This window comes from Anabrus simplex, chromosome 1 (genome assembly GCF_040414725.1).
Source record: "Anabrus simplex isolate iqAnaSimp1 chromosome 1, ASM4041472v1, whole genome shotgun sequence".
Taxonomy (NCBI): Eukaryota; Metazoa; Arthropoda; class Insecta; order Orthoptera; family Tettigoniidae; genus Anabrus; species Anabrus simplex.
This window is the reverse complement of record NC_090265.1, coordinates 1,078,208,792-1,078,234,803: the sequence shown is the minus strand read 5'-3', so window position 1 is coordinate 1,078,234,803 and position 26,012 is coordinate 1,078,208,792. Positions and strand designations below refer to the sequence as shown.

The following is a 26,012-nucleotide window of genomic DNA, read 5'->3' as shown; positions in this document are numbered from 1 at the left end:
TCTAGGGGAAATTTCGTACTTTCTTCATTGTGTTATAGCAGTGTCTGCAGAGTGCACTTAACTCATGTTTGGATCTGACACTTAAGAAACTTCTGGTCAGCTTGTCGAAGAGCCTGGCAGCAAGTCACAGAAATCCATCTCTATAGGTTGAAACTGAATCATTCTGGAGATCAATTAGTTCCATCTGTCTGGAAAAGGGAAACACCCATGATCTTAACAAAAAGGAAAAATCTAAAAAGATTAACTCATCTTGGTGAGCACTGAATTGTTCAAGTGTCAAAATACTTTTTCTTTTCGAATTTTCTTAACGTCGCACCGACACAGATAGGTCTTATGGCGACAATGGGATAGGAAAGGCCTAGGAGTGGGAAGGAAGCGGCCGTGGCCTTAATTAGTGTCAAAATCATCTTTGATCTTGCCTATTAAGTTATTAAGTTAAAATTTTCATTCTGATTTTCAATGTGTTCATGTGTAGAAAATAAAGCCTCTTTTAAATTATTTTGCCACAGAACAAACTCTTATATTTTTTGTTAACTACTCAGTGTATCGAACATACATGTTACGATCTTATAGTTTAATCAGTTAACTGAAGTAGCCTGTTATATCTACTAGAAACGACAAATTTTGTACCTATGAGAGATCCTTTAGGAGACAAACATTCTCATATTCTATTTCTAAGTACATAGTTATTTCTTCCAGAAGTAAATAAATTTCTTCCAAAAGTAAATAAAATCTCTTTAGTACACTGTGAATAGGCCGTCGGTAAACTTCTGCATAAAATGGTACCCTTCCAATTCACTGTTCAAATTCTAAAGCAAATTCTAAAGCACATCAATCATTTGTAATAAAGGCCCTGCAGTGGAAAGTTTGCAGTTTTTTTTATCTGCTTGAATACGTCTTTCAGCTTTCTTCACACCGTTTTTTAGTTTATTTTACAAAAAAAATTAACATCTGAAAGAAAGCACCCACACAATTGTGCGTGTCAGGACTTAATTCACTACTTACAAAAAAAAAAAATCTACTAAGTACATGTGAATATACATATGTACATGATACGTTCTATGTTGTAGTGTGGAATGATGGTCTAATGAACGTATGTCTGCAAATGCATGGCGTCCATGCTAGCTACCATGTATTCAATCATACTTTGTTACAGAGACTGCATGCCAATACACGCTGTACCATGCCGCCACAGTTACAGTGTATGTGGTTTCCTCCTAGAGGGTGGTATTGTTCCTCATAAGTCATGCCCTAGCGCTCTCTCCTGCCATAGTCATTGGTACCATTGTGTCCGAGTCACTTCTCGTGCTGACTCACTGGGTAGTGGATGTGTTACAACACTGTACACAATGGTTCCATATTTGACTTGAGAGCTTGCCGACATGGTGTTTACTTACGGCAAGGCAAATGGCAACGGGAGCCACGGTTGTATCAGGAGACCTATCCCCGCCGACAACAACCACAGCATTCAATGTATGCAACAGTGTTTCACCGTTTGTCTGAGACACGGTCGTTTAAGGAAGCAGGAAATCATGAAGGATGTTCCTGCCCTGTTCGGACACCAGACGTGGAGGAAAATGTGATTAACACTGTGGAAGGTGACCACCGTGTCAGTACCAGGCAGTTGGACCGCCAGTACATGGGAACCCAGACAACCGTGTGGAACATACTCCATGACAATTGTCACTATCCTTATCACTTACAGTGTGTGCAGGGCATACTAGCGAAAGACTTTTCACATCGGGAGCGGTTTTGTCACTGGTTTATTCACCAGGCAACCATGATTCTGGAATTTGTGGTATCCATCCTATTCACAGATGAGACCACCTTCACGCAGAGTGATACCTTCGACTTTCATAACAGTCATCTGTGGGATTGTATGCAGAACCCCCAGGTTTGGTGCCAGCGAATCGTCAGCAGCGGTTCAGCCGGAATGTGTGAGCCGGGATAATTGGCGACCGTGATTTGGGACTAGTCTTCCTTCCACGTTGCTTAACAGGCCGGAACTATCGGCGTTTCTTGCGGGTGACTTTGCCTCCAGTGCTGGAGGATGTACCAATGATGTATCGCAGGGTTATGTGGCTGACACATGATGGTGCTCCAGCCCACTTCACCATGAACACCTGGACGCATCTCAATCATGTCTTCCCTGGTCGATGGATCAGACAAGGAGGTCCAGTTGCATGGCCTGCTCATTCACCAGATCTCAACCCGTGCGATTTCTGGTTATGGGGCCATCTCAAAAGTATCGAGTATGCAGAGCCCATTCCAGATGGGGAGACATTGAAGCAGTGTATTCTTGCTGCCTTTGACACTGTTCGGATGCAGCCCGGCCGATGTAAACGTGTGAGACAGAACATGCTACGGCGTGTACACACATGTGTGGAGGTACATGGAAATCATTTTCAACACATACTGTAACTGTGGCTGCATGGTACAGCGCATATTAGACCATCATCTCTGTAACAGCGTTGTACACAATGGTTCCATATTCGACTTGAGAGCTTGCCGACAAACAAACCATGCATTTCCGGACATATGTCCATTAGACATTTTCTGTTCTGTATTCTCTCCTCGATCAATCTCTAGAGTTTGTACACGGTGGAAAAAATTACCCTGTATATGCATTTAAGAGCACTTTAGTCAGTTTTTGACGTACAAACAAAAATTCACACCTCCAGTTTTCTTTCAGGTCTGAAAGGATTATCATCAAAAGACAAATCCATCGGTGCAGATTTTCAAAAAACAATCCATAAAAAATCTGATAATTATAGTATACTTATGGCACATCAATACATCATGTTTTGTTCAGCATCTCACGATTTCTCTCCATTGTCTGTGCCCCCCCCACCCCTATTGTCTTAAGAACTTCATCCAAACCCTTGCAGATAATTTTTAATTTACAGGATTATGTAACACTGAATTGTTCTCCCCCAAAAATGAAAATGTTGTAATGTCTCTCCATCAACACCCTGCTAAATGATATTTGAGTCCTTTTACAGCATTCCCTGAAAAAGTCACTTTCTCTCTAAATTTTTCTTTTCCCAATTTAACTAAGCCAAGATACATTAAAGTAGTACAATTCTGTCAGCTTTTAATGCCCAAATATGAAATCCAATAACTGGAAAAATTATTTTTCATCCACAGCAATTTATTCAATACACTGTATATATTCCTTGTTGGAAATTTGGGTTGAAATATGCTCTATGCTAAGATACCTTATAACCAACATGGCAGATGAATAGAAACATCTAATGAGAGAGATATGTCATGAATATTGGGACCAAAATTTGTTTGGAAGTTTGAAAGGCTCTTTCTTCCTGGTATTAAATATATGGTAAAATGTATGATAGTAGTACATTCCTATTCAAAAAATGCAGCCTCTAGTTTTATTGTTTACCACAAAATGGAAGCTATTGTATAGAAGATCAACTCTTTGTTTCTGTTGAAAGTACAGGTATAAAAACACTCACCGTATTAGCACTGAGATTTCGCAACAATGTTTTCATGAGAACCTCAGCTAAGTGTAAGTCTTGGCTGCTGAGACGATCCTCAGGCTCAGTCCAATGACTATATCCCAACAAAGCTGACACATGTCCATGGTCTTCCAAACTGGTCAAAATGATGCCAAGTAACATTTTCTATAAGAAAAAAGAAAAAACCCCAATGGTTAGGTAACATATGATGAAAGCATTTATAACAGAGGCAGTAGCAACTAAGCTGATAATGAACATCAAATAGGTTCAGGAAAAATGTGATGCAAGGACCAGGCAATTGCAAATCCAATGACCCACTGCTTGTCAGTCTACATGCTTTGAATGAACTAATGCTGATCATCACCATCATCAATATACAAGTTTGACTCACAAACCACTTTAAGATCATATGGATATCTTCAAGCTCTAAGTTACTCCCAGCAACATGATCATATGAACTGAAGCTGGCGTAAAATAATAGTGTTACCAAGGGACTGCTTCTATAGCACGATACTGAATCGATGATGCTTGTAGTCAAAAGGAGTCCAAAATCCAAGTCATCGGCCCCTCATAATGGTACTTATTGCTAGAAAAGTAGAACCATGGTATTTGTCATGTTGCGGTACTAATCAAGAGTAGCGTAGACTCGCAGTATTCCACACAATATGGTATTACTCACAGGTAATAAAATTCATACACGTATTACAGACATACTGTGTTTCGTACATTGCGGCGCCACTGACAGGCATCGCAAACCTATGGTGTTCATCACCTAAGTGTACTAACTAACCACAGGGACTTGTACTATCCCGTGGTGTTCCTCATATAGTGGGTACTAATCACAGGCAAGCCAGAACCATGGGTTCCATCATCCCATGGTGTCGCTCATATACTGTAGTGCTACTAATCATCGATCGATCGGTCGGTCGGTCAGGACGGACATGTTATTTTATATATATAGATTGAGCTCCAAGAGCAACATTAGGAACCTTAATCCTATTCATGATCAAGATGACTGTATTCATGTTGGTGGAAGACTTATCAATGTTCCTCTATTATATGAAGCAAGACATCAGATCATTCTACCTGCTCATCACTTAACAAATGTAACAATAATGAATTAACACAAATGTCTACGACATGCTAGTAATCACCTTCTGATTTCATCATTGCAACAAAGATTTTGGATTCCCACAATAAGACAGACTGTTAAGAAATGCATTCACTCATGTATAATATGTAGAAGGATAAGTGGAAAAACTGCAGAGCAACTCATTGGAAATTTACCCAAAGAATGGGTTACACCCTCTCGTCGTTTTACAAATGTAGGTTTAGATTATACTGGCCCTTTCCTAATAAAAAGTGGCAGCAAGCAAAGTAAGGCTTAATCCAAGTCATATATAGCATTATTTATTTGTTTAGCAACAAAGGCTCTACATTTAGAAGTAGTAACAGATCTTACTACAAATGCTTTCTTAGCAGCCCTACATCGTTTACATCTGGAAGAGGATATCCCTCCAGAATATACAGCAACAATGCAACTTTGTTCAAGCTAATAGAGAAATTCAAAGACTTCTTAAGAAAAATGATCATATTCAAGAATTAATGAATGCTACTGCTGTAACAGGACCAACATAGCACTTCGTTTCACCATCTGCACCTCATGGGAAGCTGCTGTAAATTCTATGAAATATCACCTCAGACAAGTAATGGGAATTAGTTCACTTCTCATTTGAAGAGCTCACTACTTTGCAGTAGTTGCTGGGCTGAGTGGCTCAGACGGTTGAGGCACTGGCCTTCTGACCCCAACTTGGCAGGTTCGATCCTGGCTCAGTCCGATGGTATTTGAAGTTGCTCAAATACGTCAGCCTCGTGTAGGTAGATTTACTGGCACATAAAAGAATTTCTGTGGGACTATATTCCGGCACCTCGACATCTCCGAAAACCGTAAAAGTAGTCAGTGGGATGTAAAGCAGTTATCATCATCATTATTATTATTGGATTGTTGGACATGAAAGGACGCATGAACTTCGCAGCTACAAAATAGCTCAAGAAAGTGGGTTTATATTGTGAAGGCACTTACCGAAACAAGCTTGTATGGTTATTTTAAGCCCCATTGCATGGTAGATGTGTTTGTTTACAACTGGAACGACAGAATATTGAGTGAAATATTGAAAAGTTTGCAGTGAAATAATCCTGTTGTGAGCAGCCATCTTGCCAAAGATCAAAATCACGCAGAAGGTACACTGCGGTAGATAGACGATCGCTTTATAGTGTAAGCGCTCCTAGCCGCCTACTCACAACTTCATCTCCTTGACTCAAGACACGGCCAGATAGACTCTCACATTGGCATGATGGCAGAAGCAGACATTCTGTGTGATACAGTGGAGCTCCCTGGTGTATCAAGGGAAAGTATCCACAATGGCCGAAATGGTAGGAGTATTGACCTAAATCTGATTGATGATATCAGTCGGCAAATAATGGAGAATCAATACAAAGAAGAGGTGCATCTTCAGACTGCAAGATCACTGTTGAAGAACATAATGGCTATTCCTCTCAAAAATCTCAAAACGGAAATAAAGAATGGCCTCATGAAGCTGGAAGAAGCTTTAGAGGCTGGAGCAACATGCAGGATATCGTGGAAGAAATCTGCAGAAGAACTAAAGCAGAGACCAATTACCATGGAGAATAAGGAATTGTCCAACACATCACCAGTGACAAATGACTTGGAGGAGAAAGATCACGGAAAATGGGAGACGTTTTTGTCAAAGAAGAAGAGAAAGAAGAAGAGTGAGGATAGGAAGCACGAAGATATTCCAACGAAACAGGCCAGTAATGATTCTGAAACTACAGTGCTTAGCGAAAGTGGGAAATGACCTCATTCTAAATCTAGGAGTCGTACAGAAGCCGTAATCATCAAACCGATGAACGGTAAGACTTTCGCTGATGTTTTGAAGGATATCAGGAACAGGGTGAAGCCGGAAGACAGTGGAGCAGGCATTCGATCCATCCGTAAAACAAGAGCTGGAGCTGCTGTTCTTGAATTCAACAAAACAACTAAGACTGAAAATAGGGAGGTATTCAGTAATTCTCTGAGAGATGCCCTCGGACGTGATGGCGATGTAAAGGCTTTAATCCCCCGAACTACACTGGAGATTCGAGACATGGATGGCATCACTACCGCTGCAGACGTGGAGGAAGCTGTAAGACGAGATTCCGGAAATCCCCATGGAGAACTGAAAATATCGGTCTCGAAACCAAACAGCTGGGGACAGAAACTTGCCATCTTCGAAACCAAAGACGAGGACGCTCAGAAATTACTGGAAGCAGGAAGAATTAAGATAGGATGGCTATACTGCAGAGTAAGAGCTAGAACCATGTTACCTCGCTGCTTCCGATGCCTATCATATGGTCACCTGGCAAGAAACTGCACAGGCCCCGACAGAAGTAAGCTCTGTTTTAAGCGTGGAGAATCTGGCCACAAGGCAGTAGACTGTAAAAAGAACAATCCACGATGTATGCTTTGTACAGATAAGGGTGTCAATGAAGCTAAATGAAATCACATTCCTGGATTGGGAGCATGTGCAATATTTCGTGAAGCTCTGGAGAAGGCAAAAAATCACAGTAAATGATGCGAATACTTCAAGCAAACATGCACAGGAGTCAAACAGCTAACGATCTTATGACACAGCTGATTTACGAGATGGAAGTAGACATCGTTATTATTAGCGAACCATATCAAGAGAGGGACCATCCAGGGTGGTTTGTGGATAACCTCGGAACAGCTGCAATTTGGATACCAGATCTAGGAAAAGTCCCAGTAACACAGCATGGATGCGATGGCGGTTTTGTTTGGGTACAGACTGGGGGAATCACTATTGTAAGCTGTTATTTTACGCCAAATGAATCTGTTTCCAACTTTCAGATGAAACTTGATGGTCTTCAGGATGTAATACGCAGAATGGAAAAAAAAAAACTAGTGGTCGCTGGTAACGTAAATGCTAAAGCGTTGGAATGGGGCATGCCACGAACAGACTCCAGAGGACGTCGTATAATGGAGATGGCAGCCAGAACGGGTTTGGTGGTCAACAACATTGGAAATGTGCCAACATTTCGACGGCCAGGATGCCAGGGAACAATACTGGATGTAACCTTTTCATCAGAGGATATTATGCCTAAGATTTCTGAATGGCAAGTGATTGAGAACTACACGGGGAGCGATCACCAATATATCATCTTTCGACTGCTCCAAGAATCTCCTCAAGAAAGAAACATCTTGCGCAGGCCAGCACGGTGGAACGTAGCCGGTATCGACAAGGAAACGTTCATTGATGTAATATGGAATGGAATGGAGAACATAACTGAAAAATGTTCTGCTCATAGAGGGAAAGAAGCAGCTGGTGTATGTGTTGAACTCACTATGCAGCTAATCCATCAAGCATGCAATGCTTCAATGCCCCGAAGGAGACCGCGAAATAGTAAGCGCCCAGCATACTGGTGGACCAAAGAGATTGCTGAACTGAGAAAGAATTGTCTGCGACTTCAACGCAGGGCTCAGAGAATGAGAGACAGTCAAGAGAATACCTCAGTCACAGCGGAGTACAAGTCAGCGAAGAAAGAACTCTGTAATGCAATCAGAAAAAGTAAAGCCGATAAATGGTGGGCACTGGCTAAAGAAATAGAAGATGATCCATGGGGACAAGGTTATAAGATTGTAATGAAGAAACTCTGGACATTTTCAACCCCGAGTGCAGATCCACAAACAATTAAATTGTGGATACACTATTACCAGACCATCCAGAGAGGATTGACTGTGACGACGAAAAAGAACTGGATGATATACCCCTCTTCACCGTAGAAGAGCTGTATAGAGCTATTAGCTCTCTTAGAAACAAGAAAACTCCAGGACCAGATGGTATACCTGCAGAAGTGCTAAAGATAATAGCAGAACTATGTCCAGAACTGTTGCTGAATATGTACAAATCATTGCCTGTAAACGGGTATTTTTAGTCCCCGATGGAAAATGGCTTGTTTGGTTCTGATCATCAAAGGAAAACTTGGCGGTTATAGACCTTTATGTATGCTGGACACAGCTGGAAAAGGCCTGGAGAAACTTCTGCAGCCCAGAATCCTCTCAGCAGTTCAACTAGCAGGGGATCTATCTGTTCGCCAACATGGATTTCGGAGAGGACACTCGACACTAGATGCAGTGTGGGAGGTGGTGAATACAGCAGAAAGGGCACAAATGGGTCCATAAATAGACACTTCTTGTGACCCTGGATGTGAAAAATGCCTTCAATTCGGCAAGATGGAGCGACATGTTGGTAGCTCTTGAGGAAACTTTCAAGCTACCACAATATCTTATGCGCATAATGAGAGATTACTTCAAAGATCGCACTCTGTTGTATGATACGGAAGATGGAGAAAAGACAAAACGCCTGACGGCTGGTGCAGCGCAGGGATCGATCCTTGGTCCAGATCTTTGGAACATAATGTATGATGGCTTGTTACGTTTGGAGATGCCAGAGGACATGAAGCTTGTGGGCTACACTGATGATGTGGCCGCCTTCATAGTAGCTCGTAATGTTGAAATGGCTCAAATCAAACTGAACCAGGTGATGTGGCGCATAAAAGAATGGATGATGAGCCACAGTCTAACATTAGCCGAACACAAAACGGAAATAGTTCTTCTTACGAGGAAAAGGATCGAAACTCTTGTACCAATTGCTGTTGGAGAGTTAGTGATTGAAACATCTGCGAGCACAAAATATCTCGGAGTGACACTTGGCTCCAAGCTCACATTCTGGAATCCTATTCAGAGCGACAGACAAGGCAGTAAAATACATGACTGCACTTAGCAGACTAATGGGAAGTATTAAAGGTCCGAAATCCAGTAAACGACGTCTTCTCATGTCGACGGTTCAGTCAGTGCTCCTATATGGCTTTGAAATCTGGGCTGAATCCTTGAGATTTGCTTGGTATCGGAGAAGGATAGCTGCCGTACAACGGAGAGCGGCTTTACGTATTGCATGTGCATACCGAACGGTTTCCGAACCTGCAATCCTTACGGTGGCAGCAATAGCCCCAATAGACCTACTTGCATTGGAGCGACATGAAATCTGGCGTACCCAATGAGAGCTGGGAAAGAAATGTGCAAAGAAGCGTGCCTTCAGTTAACAGATGAGGCGATGGCAACTCAGATGGGAAAGTGACCCTCGAGGCAAATGGACCAAGCGACTGATACCACGCTTGGATATCTGGGTTGAAAGGGCCCATGGTGAAGTAAATTACTACCTCACGCAGCTTCTAACAGGGCATGGATATTTCCGGAAATTCCTGCATAAAGTGGGCAGAGCGAGTGACGCAGCATGCATATACTGTGATGACATTGACGACGTATTTCACACCTTTTTTGTATGCGGCCATTGGACGATTCAGAAAAGATGTGTGGAAACTGAACTAGGAGAATTGACAACGGATAATATTATTTCGGTGATAATGCGAAACCAGGAATCCTGGGATCGAATGGCTGTGTACGTGGAGAACGTCCTTCGTCAGAAGAAGAAGGATTTGGAAGTATACGAACGTTCGTAAAGGAGAAATGAAGAAAGAAGACGTCTGAAAGACAAAGCACGATATCACCCTGAAGTAATGCGAGAGCGGTTCCGGGGTGATGATACACATCGTGGGAAAAGGGTGTGTGGTTTTTAGTGGGTAAGAATCCTACACACTTGTGGAGTGCGGACCCTTCACAAGTGTCTTTTGAAGATTTTCCACAATCCCTCGTAAAAAAATATTATTATTATTATTATTATTATTATTATTATCATATTATTTTAGTTTCTCAAATCGAAGCCTGTCTTAACTCCAGACCATTAATTAAAAGTAATGATAACACATTAGATCCTCCATATCTTACACCTACTAATTTCTTGATCGGAGAGCCCCTCGGATCCCTTCCTAAATTTGATATCGAATCAAAACAAATTAATGTAATCACTACATGGCAATAAGTACAACTGAAGCAACATTTCTGGCAAAGATGGACGAAGGAATATCTAAACACTTTGTAACATCACAAGTAAACCAGAAGTTCTCCTGATCTAGTTCAAACAATATCAGAAGAAAGTAAGTTACAACACCCAAAAATGTTGCTCTGAAAAATGAGTAGGAAAGATACTGGCTGCCACATAAAGCTTGAAGGTGAAAACATTCAACGTGTACAGGTACCCAAATACCTGCAGAGGTACTGCAGATAAAGAAATAGTAAACAGAGTTGCAAGCAGTTCCAACTTCTACAGCTTCGTAAGACATCTACTTTGGGATAACAAAGTTCCTATGAGAACCAAGATGACTGTGTAATAAGTCATACTTTGAGCCCATTCTCACATACAGTCTGGAAACATGTACACTAAAAGAGAGTGGAGGTAGTACACTGCAGGCATGTGAAATTAAATTTCCATGAATTACCCTCCAAAAACCACGCAAGGACCATGTAAGGAACGATGACATCAGAATAGAACTGGAATGGACTCGACAGAAGGGAAGCTAATGCATTTGAGACTAACATGGTGTGGACATGTAAAGTGAATGCCTGGCACAAGAACACCACGTGCATGTGTAGAAAGAAGGGTCGAAGGAAGACGGCCAGTGGGAAGACCTAGGAACAGATGGATACACCAGCTGAGAAGGGATGTGGAGAGAAGGGGGGAGAACTGGGAGTCAGTGGTGAGAGAGGAAGTATTTCTGGACAGACAACGATGGCAAAGACTCGTTCAACACACCCTACCTGGCATACTGGAGGTTTATATGATGATGATGATGATGATGATGATCTCTGTTATCATAGCTGGTATAGTAAAACTGTATAAGACATAAATGATTGGAAATGGTATGCCATAAAACTTGTAGTGTAGTATTTATTGAAAGGACCACTAATAACATAGATATCTGAGAATAAAAATTAGGCCTTCCTCTTATCACCATTTCACTCAGCTTGAATAAAATAACTCTTAGCCTAAAGCATAGTGCCTTATTCCCCAACTTAACATACTGATCTCCATTAAATTTTGTTCAACCATTTTCTCATGACATACATACATGAAATTATTTAAGAAGAGACTAGGTAAACAACTGATACAGTATCTGCCACCTGAGTGACAGCCCTAAATGCAGCTCAATGATGATTGATTGATTGATTGATTGATTGATTGATTAATTGATTGATTGATTGATTGATCAACTGATAAAAGGAACTTGGGGTGATTACAGTTTTCACACATTTTTGTTTAAAAACTTGAATTTGAATACACTCCGTTCATTTCTAGTCAATGCCAATAAATACTACACACTCTCTAAAACAATGAATATTGTCGTCCCCTTTACACATATGCTATGTAAATAATTGGTATCCTTTGTGGAAAATGTATTGTGGTCAACACAACTGAGTCTGCAGCCGTTAATCTTCCTTTACCACTTTTATTGCATACTGAAATCCATACCATTTGAAGACCATTACTATGACATTTTTTGTTGAAAATGAAATGCATCCTCTATGCGGAGAATGTATTTGAAAATTTCGAAGGGAAATTTAGGGTCGTCCATTGTATGTCCAACCCTTATCCCATTTCTTTACGGGGTCGGGTATGAGGTGAGATGTTCTGTCATGGCAGGTTTTTATGACCGGATACCATTTCTGACATCAACCCCATCACATCAGAGAAGTTAATGAGATTAAATGAATAACGTGATATATCGTGATGATGATGATGATGATGATGATGATGATGATGATGCTTCTTGTTTAAAGGGGCCTAACATCGAGGTCATCGGCCCCTAATGGTACAAAATGAAACGAAATGGAATTACAAATTGAAAGTCCAAAGTTCTCCACTGACCAGAATTCAAAACGTGAGGATGGAGAATGAATGGATGGAGATGAATTTAAAACAATCAGTGGATGCAACCCGCAATGCCTTACTTTCAAAGAAACTGACGTAAAACAATATGATTACTGACCAAGGGACTGCTGCTATAGCATAACAGTGAATCAATGATGCTTGCAGTCTAAAGGGTGTCCAAAATCCAAGTTATCGGCCCCTCATAACGGTACTTATCGCTAGGAAAGTAGAACCATGGTATCTGTCATGTTGCGGTACTAATCAAAAGTAGCAGAGACTCGCAGTATTCCACACATTATGGTACTACTCACAGGTTATGAAATTCGACATATAATACAGACCTATGGTTTTTCTCACATTGTGGCACCATTTACAGGCAAAGCAACCCTATGGTGTTCATCACATAAGAGTACTAACCACAGGGACCTGCACTATCCTGTGGTGTTCCTCATATAGTGGGTACTAATCATAGGCAAGGCAGTACCATGGTAGCTATCATCCCATGGTCCTGCTCATATGGTGGTACTAATCACAGGTACTGCAAAAGCTGACCGCACGGTGCTCCTGTGTGCTACTAATCACAAACCTATTTGGTACCTAATATAGTGGTACTACGCGCAAGTAAAAGCGACCCATGATGTTCACCGCGTGGTGGTACTAATCACAAGTAGTTTCATGGTTGCAAGACAAACATCCCTTGGTCACCCCTTTTAGTTGCCTCTTACGGCAGGCAGGGTATACCATGGGTGTATTCTTCGTCTGCATCCCCCACCCACAGGGGGTTGTGTGTTTGGTCCGCGAGAGACATTTTATTTCCCTCAAGTCCGCCGACAAGCCGATTAGGACGCCCCTATCCACCACCTGGGACGTGCCATGTGGGAGTATCACCTCTCCCCCTGCTACGCCAGCGTAGTAGGTTCATGGACGTGATATATCATAAGTCATGAATTTCATTATGGTCCGTATTAACAATAATGGTATTGAATAGGTGGACCCTTCCTAACCTTTGATAGTAACGTGATATATATCTCAAATATTATTATAATATTTATAGGTCCACCTGTTCAATACAATACAATATAATCCACTATTTCATGTGGTTAAAATTTATACATAATACATAAAAGTCAATGGTACATGTTTCACCCTTTTTTTATAGGCATCATCAGCCTATATCAATCTTAAAAATTAATGGATATGGAATCTTTCAAATCTTATAAACTATAGAGTAAAATGTTGGACAATGATTTCATAAAATATTACTACAACGTCTAAAATAACGATATTGCATCAAAGTATGTTAAAAAAAAACAGTGAATTAACAGTTTTTGAAGATTAAAACATGGTTATTCATGAATATTTGAGAGTTTAAAACCAAAATGGATCCTCTTCTTATATATCATTAAGACAGTGACGGCCTTGAGTGTAAGCACAATCATCAATCGGGGGATGTTTGTTCCACTCCTATAGTATGAGTCCAAGATAGTAAAATCACTCTCAGTTATTTAAAACAGAAGTGTGAACGTAACAAATATGTTAAAATATGTACGATTGATACATCTGAAAGTCGTAGAAAAGAAAATGGAACTTCTTGTGGAGGCGTTGCTAATGATAAAATGTTGTGTCAGAGCTAGCGGATGTCAGTAGTTATGTTGGTGCGGTAATCAGTTGAATCAAAAAGACGGTCAAGTGGGTGTTATTAACCCCGTTGAAACATTTGTTTGAAGAAATGATTGAGTTTTTCTGAAACAATTTTGTTGGTGCAATATCGTTATTTTAGACGTTATAGTATAATATTTTATGAAATCATAGTCCAACATTTTACTCTATAGTTTATAAGATTTGAAAGATTCCATATCCATTAATTTTTAAGATTGATATAGGCTGATGATGCCCGTAAAAGAAAGGGTGAAACATGTACCATTGACTTTTATGTATTATGTATAAATTTTAACCACATGAAATAGTGGATTATATTGTATTGTATTGAACAGGTGGACCTATAAATATTATATTTGAGATACGTCAACTTCAATACGGAACCAAAATGAGAATAGTTACTTGTAACCAACGTGATATATGTCGAATAGCACCAACGAGTCTGCTCAAGGCTTAACGTCCCCATCCGATGGATGAATCACCATCAACAGCATCATATGTCCTCACTAAATATGAGCACTGCAGAGATGTTTGGAATTTAATCCAGGCTTTTGGCACGCAATCTAGTTAAGGGTTATAAATTTCATGTTGTTGGTCCGTATTGAACTGAGAATAACATATGAGTAACAACACAGTAAAGGTTTCCACCTATTCAGTACAAAATATATTCACAATATTTTAAAAATTACAAGGAACTAGTTTCGACCCATCTAGGGATCATTAGCCACATCAAAGCAAAGATCACTCTTGACGAAATCCTAAGAACATGTTAATTTTAACAGTAAGATTATTATGGAATAACAAGTGAATGTGGTAAATGAAAAGAGATGTTAGTATGGGACAGGTGAGTAATAGCTAATAAATATACAAGGAATATACATAAGAGGTTTGGAACAAAGTATAAAAGGGGGCTTAGTGTTGTAAAAATTATATAACCATGGAAAACAGTAAGTCCTTATAATGAAGAATGCAATGTGAAATGACACATATAAAATTATATATGGCTTAGGAAGAGTGGAGGTGGTTTAGGAGGGGAAGAGGGCTCAAGGTAGGGCTGAAGGGTGCGGGAGAAATGGCAATTGTCTCGGAAAAGTACCTTTGATTAAATTTAGGATTGAGTTTTGAAAACATTCTCTTTTGGGCCAGATATGTTGACGATGTCTTTGTAATCATGAATGAGAAATCAATTAACGCATCCACCACCCTCTTAAGACTCAACACTATTGATCCTCATATCAAATTCACACTAGAATCCGAATCAAATCTAAAAATCAACTTTCTAGATTTAACCATCACTAGAAACTCAGATTCTTTCAGATATAAAATATTCAGAAAACCCACTCAAACAGTCTCCACTATTCGCCAAGATTCAGTGCACCCCCAGTCCCACAAACGAGCCACATACAACAGCCTAGTTCACCGAGCCTTCAGCATACCTATGTCCAAGAAAGATCTAAAGAACGAACTCAACACAATCCGCGGAATCGCAAAATTCAACGGCTTCAGCAACCATTTTATAGAAAGGATAATCAATAAACATATTTATCGCCCAAAAACTACCCTCAAAAAAGAAACAACTAAACCTCTAACATTTTCCACCTTCACGTTCAACAATGATATCTACAAGTTAACCAATATCTTTAAGAAACAAGGCGTTGAAATAGCCTTCAAAACCAACTATAAGAACATGAACGTTTTACACAATACTTCACACATCAACAGGACCAGCAGTTTTTTAAAATCAGGAGTTTATAAGATCAAATGTAACACCTGTGGAAAAACCTACATCGGGCAAACCGGTAGAAACTTCAATATCAGATCCCACGAGCACACTAACGCAATAAAATACAACAAGTTTTCAGCCATCGGCCAACACATGCAAGATTATAACCATAATTTCACCAATATCGAACAAGACATGGACATCCTCGTATTAGCAAACAAAGGCCCTTTACTCGACATAATGGAAAATTACTACATACACCTAGACCAATACTTTAATGCCAGTCACAATCTCAATGAAATCTCAGAGAAACCCAACATACTCTTCGATCTATTTATCACTTTCCTCAGAAACAATAATGCAGCCAACCAAAACTCAATCCTAAATTTAATCAAAGGTACTTTTCCGAGACAATTGCCCTTTCTCCCGCACCCTTCAGCCCCACTTTGAGCCCTCTTCCCCTCCTAAACCACCTCCACTCTTCCTAAGCCATATATAATTTTATATGTGTCATTTCACATTGCATTCTTCATTATAAGGACTTACTGTTTTCCATGATTATATAATTTTTACAACACTAAGCCCCCTTTTATACTTTGTTCCAAACCTCTTATGTATATTCCTCGTATATTTATTAACTATTACTCACCTGTCCCATACTAACATCTCTTTTCATTTACCACATTCACTTGTTATTCCATAATAATCTTACTGTTAAAATTAACATGTTCTTAGGATTTCGTCAAGAGTGATCTTTGCTTTGATGTGGCTAATGATCCCTAGATGGGTCGAAACTAGTTCCTTGTAATTTTTAAAATATTGTGAATATATTTTGTATTGAATAGGTGGAAACTTTTACTGTGTTGTTACTCATACGCAATCTAGTGATTAGAAATTGCAGCCTATACCACCACCCCCACTACCCTGCGGGCCAACATTCTGTCAGACTGTTTAGACTTCATCCATTACACAAATAAATATGGTAAATCTACGGAAAAGTTTCAGGAACAAAATAGTCTGTACGAAGTGCTAACGGACTATGAGTTAAGTTTGCATAATGATAACTGTGATTTTACACTTCAAAGCATGATAGCTGATGCTGAAATACAACACCAGGCACACTAACTCAGAGTCTTGAGGATCAATTCGATATGCTTTATTGGTGTTCCAATTATTTATTCAATCCTAAATAACTGTATGATGTCAAGTTAAATAACATTTTCTTTTTTTTTAAGTACTAAAATTGTCTAATACAGTATATATTTCATCGAATAACTGGACATAATCACTTAAACTGACACAATAAATTTGCACATAAAGCAAGTTGTGCTTGTGCAAAACCAATATAACCCCCAAAAATTGAATTGTAAAAATATCTTCCTGTATAAAGTGCATCCTTATCATCTTACTCAAAGTTATGAAACTACAGTAAACCTATCAGCAAAAATGACAGAATAAGGAAGGGCCACTCTGCAAAAGATTTTAATTTAGTTAGCAGAGGAAACTATGAAAAAGATAGTGCAACACTGGTTCAGTGACAATAATGAAGGAATTTTCTGTCTTATCAACACCAAATGGGAAGCCCATCTACCTTCTCCACCAGATTATTCTTTTAATGCAAAAATAGTTGGCACAGACAGCAAGAAGTAGACATGAATCACTTTACCTGTCCTTTGGTGAGGTTTGATCCTTGTGGCAACAAAGTATGCAAAAGTTCCATTCGCTCTCGTAATGGTGGTAATAGCATCGGGGCACCGATAGCAAGAGTCTCGTTTACGATTGTCTCGACACAAGCTGGAGTAGGAATGTCCACCAACCTGAAAGAGAAACACAATCAGTTGCCATATGGTAAACTAACTGTCGGACCCTTTATTGATGGGTTAATTTTCATACAATTGTGGCAGTAATACCATCTAGCAGAGATGAATGGCAACAGAAGAGACAAACCATTCCTCAACTTAGTCAGTATAATGATAATATTATTGACAAGTTTTAGGTAGCCTACAAAGGACATTGTAACCACCATATTTTTTTCTGCTGGCTCAGTGATATTAAAGTATCTGAGATTTAGGCTTCCAACCCCATCGTTCATTATTTTTTCTCCTCCTCATTCCTTGAGTGATCAATCCTTCATAGTTTCCTTCTTCTTTCGATAGTTTTCTTCATTATCTTCCTGTTCAATAAGGGACAATCACCATGTGGTTTCTCATCTGTTAAAAAATAATCTCAACAACCATGACCATCCCCAGCTAGTTCATTATTAATATAACTGTGCAATATTTCCAGAGATACTTGCCATTGATGGACTTTGCAAAGAAAACCAAAATTCATGAATATTTCCATTATTATAGCTCGAACAAAAAATTGATCCAGACGTTAAAAGATTGAAAAACTAAATCTAAAACTAAATCTGATGTTCTGTTAGACAGAACTTATATTTCCAGAGATAACTGGAAGTTTGTGGAGAAATATAACTGTGGCATTGCTAAAGTTACTAAATTATTATTTATGTCATTATTGAATGAACTTGCTATACAATATGCATTCATAGTAATTATCATGCAAGGGGCAGATATTATTTAATTAATAATTAAAATCCAGCTTCAACAATGAACTTCCAGCCTAATCATGAACTTATTCTCTGCGTGGAGCGCTATTTTTGAGTGCCCGCCTCAGGCTTGTCTAGCTGCCTGAGATATAGAGGTGCAACCACCATGTGAAATTTCAACCCCGTATGTCAAATGGTTTGAGAAAAATGAATATCTTTTATCAACAATCAAATAGTAAAAATAAATCAACTACAGACCAAGCCCTTTATACAAAATTTCTCAAGTTATCCAAAAGTTCTTGAGGAAGAATTACCAATTTAAGTCCAAAAAATCCATTAAAAACACTACAGATCTAATTGATAAATGATAAATCTTCAATATCCAACCCCATCACTACCTTCATTCATTCATTCATTCAATATCGTAAATATGTATCCCAGCATACAAGTATCAAAATTCAGGATTTCATGCCCATTCTAAAATTAGTTGTAAATAACAATTTCTTCACTTCTGATAACATCATCTATCAACAGGAAGGTATGGCAATGGGCTTGCCTGTCTCGGGTATCTTAGCAGAATCTACCTAGATTTTCTAGAACATACTAAAATTGACAACAACAAAAACTTCAACAATATTCTCCTTTGGGCTAGATATGTAGATGATATCTGAGTAATTATGGATGAAAAAACAGTTGACGCTGCTACAACTCTCCTCAGTCTTAATAACGTTGATTCACATACTAAATTCACACTGGAATCCAAAAAGGACCAAAAAATAACCTATTTAGATTTACCCACCACCAGACACCCAACCTTTTTAAATCATAAGATCTCCAGAAAACCTACTCAAACTGCTTCTACAATCCGCCAAGACTCAGTACATCCACAGACTCACAAACGAGCAACTTAAAACAGTTTAGTTCACCGAGCCTTTACTGTATCTATGTTAAAAAAAGATCTAAAAAAACGAACTGAACACCATTCGAGGTATAACAAAATCCAATGGTTACAATAATTTTTTTATTGAAAGAATATAAACAAATACAGACATCATCCTTCGACCACATTAAAGAAAGAAAAACCTGACGTCCCCTTAATATCCACCTTCACGTTTAATAAAGAGATCTATAAAATCACCAACAATTTAAAGAAATACTATGTAAAAATAGCCTTTGAAACTAATAATAAAAATGCAGATATCTTATACAATTCCACATCAGTTAATGGAATTAATAGTTTCTCAAAATCACAAGTTTACAGAATCAAGTGTAATAATTGCAATTTTTCGTATGTTGGACAGACTGGGAGAAATCCAACATTCTATTTGACTTTCTCATTATTTTTAGAAATTTTAATTTCACAAAGCAAAAGTCGATTTTCCATTCAATTCATGGTATCTTTCCGCAGCATTTACCCCTATTCCCACAACCCTCAGCCCCGCCATTAAATAGCCCCTCCTCACTTCCCCTCTCTTCACCGTTCTCTTCGATCTGTTCTACTCAGTTCTTTTTCCTCCATTCCTGATCTTCCTTCCCTTCATATCAGTTATGCAATACATCCAACACATCGCAGTGCAAAGGGAGTTACATATTATTTTTTTATTATTTTATTTATTTTTATTTTTACTATTCAATTGACCCCCCTTTCAACAGCCCTTGTACTAATTTGTACTAATTTGGCTTTTTATTATCGTCGTCGTTGTTGTTATTATTATTATTATTATTATTATTATTATTATTATTATTATTATTATTATTATTATTATTATTATTTATCAGTTCTTGTTTCAACACTGAACTGTGAATCTTCTCAACCCACTTCACAGAAATAATTTGACTTTCAAGTGCAACTTTCGCCTACAGTTTTTTTTAAGGACATTAAACTAGAAGCTCTTTGGACATCAAAGTACCATGTTTCTACATTGTTCACTGTGTGTGTGCATAAATTGTTTTATAAATGCCACTGCTAACATACGATGACTTACAGCTTTCAGAACTTTGTAGCGAAGGATACACAAATTTTCAAGAATCTTCGGCATCCAGATTGATCAAATTGAATCATCCTTCAACGTCAGTTAAATGCCTTACTTTAATGCAATTTATGCATAATTTAAAACTTTTATTTCCACTGTGACTGTTTCATCTTCAACTTTATAGCGTCAAACACAATATTTCTGCGATATATGCACATTGTTTATGGACTATTCAATATGTTGTGCAATTCGCGTTGTTGGCTGATGCTGACCTTGACCTTAGGTCGAAACTAGTTTCAAATAAATGTTTCATTTGTAATGTAACCCACATTACAAAAATTTTGTATTGAAAAGGTGGAACGGTTAAACTAAACTTTTAATTGTATATGTCTCCTGATATCGCTCAAACTTATTCTTCTGCCAGTTGGTCGACTGATCGAATGTCGATGGGCGATACGATCTGCTTTTTCCCAGTCCTCTGGTGAGTGTGCAGCGCTCAGAAGATAATGCAGTTGTAAAAGCGCCTGGTCGACAGTAGCGAGCTCTTTGCGTGCGGAGCTGTTCTTCGGCAAATGGTTGAAACATTAAGGAGCCTGATGTACATCGACTTGCCTTAGCGGAAACCGGCAACTGATTACCCGTTGCTTTTTCTGTTCTACTTTGGCCATAATGTCCTTCCGGATTTAAGGCTTTCAGAACAGGAAGCCAGGCTTCGTTCCCACAGGAAGGGGCACTCCATTCTATCATAGATACAATGTGACTGGACAGACCAGAATGGTCTCTTCACCCTCAGAAATTTGGGCATTATTCCCAAATCTCTACATCGGGGAAGAAAAGTGTGTGAAGACAAGAGCTGCGCCTTTTTCTTATGTACTTTCTCGAAGCAATGGAATAAGTATGAAATTTCCTGCCTGCGGAGGTGATTCATATAGCAATTGAGGCTTTCATGGCTGGCGCTACAAATCAGTGTCGGTGTTTTCTGGGCTTGTAGGCCGTGGTCCAGGAGCAAGTGATTGTCCCGTTGTTTCACCAAAGACTGCGTTTGGCATTTTCAAGGGTTCCAAGTGACTTCGATAGCAGCAAAGCTCTCAGTGGAATGAAGTGTTGTTTTAATTCCACCTCATTATATAGTGCAGGCTATGGTACACTGCTCTACTATTGGTCCGCCATGCTGGGAGGGGGTAGCTGATTGGCTGTTCTTCGGCAAATGGTTGAAGCATTAAGGAGCCCGAAGTACATCGACTTGCCTTAGCGGAAACCGGCAACTGATCATCCGTTGCTTTTTTCTGTTCTACCTCGGCCATAATGTCCTTCCGGATTTAAGGCTTTCAGGACAGGAAGCCAGGCTTCGTTTACCTGTTCAGATTCCTCTGTACGGTTGAAGCTGTTGGTGTGCTTCAGAATTTCAATGGCTTCCCTCTTAGCCAGGCATGATAAGTCTCTTTCTTTATCTCTTACCTGAACACCACTGTTTGCTTTTATCCATAACGAGGCTACCCAAGTGACTTTGCAGGGAGCAATTTTAAATTTATGGTGATAATGCATTTAAAATTTCCTTGAAGATGACACAAGTAGTCTTCCTTATGATGTGCGTATGTACATATGTAGCTCAGTGTGGCATTCTTCCACGTGTCTTTCGCTTCCTGTCTGTTAGCTTACGTCTTTCTCCCCATGCCATATTTAAATACCTGAGCTTCCCTAAAACAATGATAACTCAAAAACTATTAATACACATTAGATTTAGAGTATTTTTATCTTAATAAGATTGTTGAAGTGAAAAAAGAATTTATTTTGATAAAGATTAAGTGATTATCCTCAAAATATGGTTTCTAATTTTAAGGTGTTTTTCTATAGCAAACAATAACAGAAAAATGCTTATTGACAGCTACCTTTCACAGAGGAACAGTCCATTCCAGACTTTATTGTAGCGCTGTTTATGCTTAACAATTTTACCACACATACTTTGGGTCTATTATTGACTGTTTAGGCAGCGTACACCAAGAAAGCACTCGGATGGCCATATTTTCTTTGACTTCCTTCACTAAAATTACCACTGTTCAGTTTCCTTTTGCTGTATATTGTCTCATACACTTAAATCTCTAAACAATAGTTAAAACCACATCAAAATCTGTTCAGTTGTTCTCAATATTTAGCTGCACAAACACAGAGAGATGCCTAACAGAGACTTTATTGTATAATACTGCAGCAATGAAGGCTGAAAGTGCATGGAGGCACTGAGAAGTGGTGGATTCTTGAGGTCTGCCATGAGCAAGTTGACTGAGCTCCTTCAACGATAGTGGAAACAGCCAACAATGGGGAGGTGGCTGGGATGATGGTAGTAGAAACTACAAGATCCTTTGTCAAAAATCTCCTGCTGGCCTGTTTACAGAGTGAGTGAGTCAATAAAACAGTCTTGGCTGTGCAAAATTCAGCATGATGTGTGAATTTGCATATCTTGGGCTTACCTTTGTCATCGAGTAAAATGCTCTGGAGATGACACTGTACTGAGAGAGGCCTTGTTGGAGAACAAGAGTTCAACATACCGGAGGGCTGTGTGGTCGGCCAAGTTAGTGAGTACAAACTGCAGAAGTGGAAAATACAAACTCGAGTGCACTTTTTATAACTGTACAAAGTACGTAGTTTTAAGAAATGTAGTGAATAGTGGTAAAACAAGCTATCTCTCTGAATGTTCTTTTACTTGTTAGGACCAAGGACAGTATGTATATATTATCATTCACCACTGTTCAATCTTCCCAATTACTCAATCAAGCCATCTTATTCCTACTCCTTTATAACATCCAGTCTTCTGTATTAAAAGTATTAAAATTTACCTATGATAACAATGACATTTACAGTAAGATACAAAAGTTGAAAACTAGAAAAGCAGCTGGAATTGATAAGATTTTTGGCGATATACTATAGGCAATGGGTTGGGATATAGTACCATATCTGAAATATTTGATTATTGTTTGGTTGAAGGCGCTATACCAAATGAATGGAGAGTTGCTATAGTAGCCCCTGTGTATAAAGGAAAGGGTGATAGACATAAAGCTGAAAATTACAAGCCAGTCAGTTTGACATGCATTGTATGTAAGCTTTGGGAAAGCATTCTTTCTGATTATATTAGACATGTTTGCAAAATTAATAACTGGTTTGACAGAAGGCAGTTTGGGTTTAGGAAAGGTTATTCGACTGAAGCTCAGCTTGTAGGATTTCAGCAAGATATAGCAGATATCCTGGATTCATGAGGCCAAATGGATTGTATTGCAATTGACCTATCTAAGACATTCGATAGGGTAGATCATGGAAGACTACTGGCAAAAATGAGTGCCATTGGACTAGAAAAAAGAGCGACTGAATGAGTGGCTATATTTCTAGAGAATAGAACACAGAGAATTAGAGTAGGCGAAGCTTTATCTGACCCTGTAATAATTAAGAGGGGAATTCCTCAAGGCAGTATTATTGGACCTTTATGTTTTCTTATATATATCAATGATATGTGTAAAGAAGTGGAATCAGAGATCGGGCTGTTTGCAGATTATGTTATTCTGTACAGAGTAATAAATAAGTTACAAGATTGTGAGCGGCTGCAGGGTGACCTCGATAGTGTTGTGAGATGGACGGTGGACAATGATATGATAAACAGGCTTAAAAGTCAGGTTGTGAGTTTCACAAATAGGAAAAGCCCTTTCAGTTTTAGACGATGGGATAGGAAAGGCCTAGGAGTTGGAAGGAAGCGGCCGTGGCCTTAATTAAGGTACAGCCCCAGCATTTGCCTGGTGGGGATCATTGTAAGTACCTAGGTGTTAATATAAGAAAAAACCTTCATTGGGGTAATCACATAAATATGATTGTTAATAAAGGGTAAAGATATCTGCACATGGTTATGAGGGTATTTAGGGGTTGTAGTAAGGATGTAAAGGAGAGGGTATATAAGTCTCTGGTAGGACCCCAACTAGAGTATGGTTCCAGTGAATGGGACGCTCACCAGGATTACTTGATTCAAGAGCTGGAAAAAATCCAAAGAAATGCAGCTCGATTTGTTCTGGGTGATTTCCGACAAGAGAGTAGCGTTACAAAAATGTTGCAAAGTTTGGGCTGGGAAGATTTGGGAGAAAGGAGACGAGCTGCTCGATTAAATGGTATGTTCCCAGCTGTCAGAGGAGAGATGGCGTGGGAGGACATCAGTAAACGAATAAGTTTGAGTGGTGTCTTTAAAAGTAGGAAGGATCACAATATGAATATAAGGTTGGAATTCAGAAGGACAAATTTGGGCAAATATTCGTTTATAGGAAGGGGAGTTAGGGATTGGAATAACTTACCAAAGGAAATATTCAATAATTTTCCAATTTCTTTGCGATCATTTAAGAAAAGGCTAGGAAAACAACAGATAGGGAATCTGCCACCTAGGCGACTGCCTTAAATGCAGATCAGTAGTGATTGATTGATTGATTGATTACAAGAAAAAATTTAATTAATCTGTTATAAAACAGCCTGTATCAGTCCTTCACTGTCCTTTCTCCCTTTCTTCACAAATCTATTCCATTGGACTCACTATTTAAGATGAACATGTTGACTATTCTCATTTTTTATGGTCCTCATCTGGCTAAGGTTTGATATTATTTGTTCACTTTTTACAGCTCCTCCAGTATCCAAATGTAGAGCCTGATAACCTAGATATTAGGCCCTTTAAACAACAACAACCATCATCATCATCATCATCCAAATGGCTTTTTATAGTTAGCAGTTTCTTTCCAAGAAATCATACTTGAAGTTGTTTCTATTACAGGTTGAGGAAGCCACTCCGAAATGAATTTTACACCTACTACTATATTCTGGTTAGAACCTGAAGAACCAACAATTCCTGGTAGATTACAGCAAGCTACAATTAATTTACTAAATTTTTCAGTGAATTACTAGACATCTCACATAAGATACTTTTCGATCAATATACTGTATATTAGAACATCCTAGAGCATTTATGCCATATGTTGTACCTCTTTCAATTTTATGAAATGATCACAGCAATAATATTGTCACCACTACTTTGTTTGACCTGAATTCAAGATTTCTTTCAGTACCATTATTTCACCCATATATATCATTTGATCCCAAATTTTGTAACTTACCTGAAGAGTAAGTGCATGAGGGGACGAGCCTGAGAGCCCAAGACAGAGTTGGCCAATCCTCCAGTGAGAGCCAATGAGAGATGTGCACACAGGAGACGTAAGCACAAGCTTACAAACTGATGATGTTCCCTGCAACAAGTCAGTGTATTACACTCAATATTTATGTGAGAAGGTTTGGGGAAGTAAGATAATAATCAATTCATACAAATCTACAGACATATTTACTGCACATACAATAGCATTCAAAAGCATTTGGCAAAGTGTTATTTCTTTAGAGTGCTTGTAACAGCTAAACAAAAATTCAGATAAAATTCAAAAAAGAAACTTTTATTTTTTAACAATCCATACAACATCCTTTTTCCACTATTTACATACTTTTAAAACTCTTGTGTGAATCTCTCCCAACATTTTTTCTTTTCCTCATTTATCAGAAGCTAAGTGTAACAAAAGTCTAGGTAAATAGGCCTATAGGTGTAATAGAGCAATACTGTTTAAGTATTGTCCCAAAAACTCTTCTGTCACTATTATTATTTATTTAAACAGTTTGAGTAAAAATTATTTACCCTTAAATGACAGAGGAATTCATTTTATGGTACACATATGT

At 38.8% G+C, this 26,012-nt stretch overlaps 1 protein-coding gene across 1 annotated transcript in view; it reads right to left on the bottom strand.

Annotated features, from left to right (window-relative positions):
- LOC136858059 (probable E3 ubiquitin-protein ligase HERC1) overlaps window positions 1-26,012 on the bottom strand; it is an 850,878-nt gene that overhangs the window by 706,754 nt on the left and 118,112 nt on the right. Inside the window, exons 11-13 of the mRNA XM_068225263.1 lie at window positions 25,409-25,537; window positions 17,425-17,575; window positions 3,474-3,641 (exon numbers count right to left, since the gene is read on the bottom strand). Of these exons, the coding sequence (XP_068081364.1) occupies window positions 3,474-3,641; window positions 17,425-17,575; window positions 25,409-25,537 (448 nt within the window). The remainder of the gene's footprint in view (window positions 1-3,473; window positions 3,642-17,424; window positions 17,576-25,408; window positions 25,538-26,012) is intronic.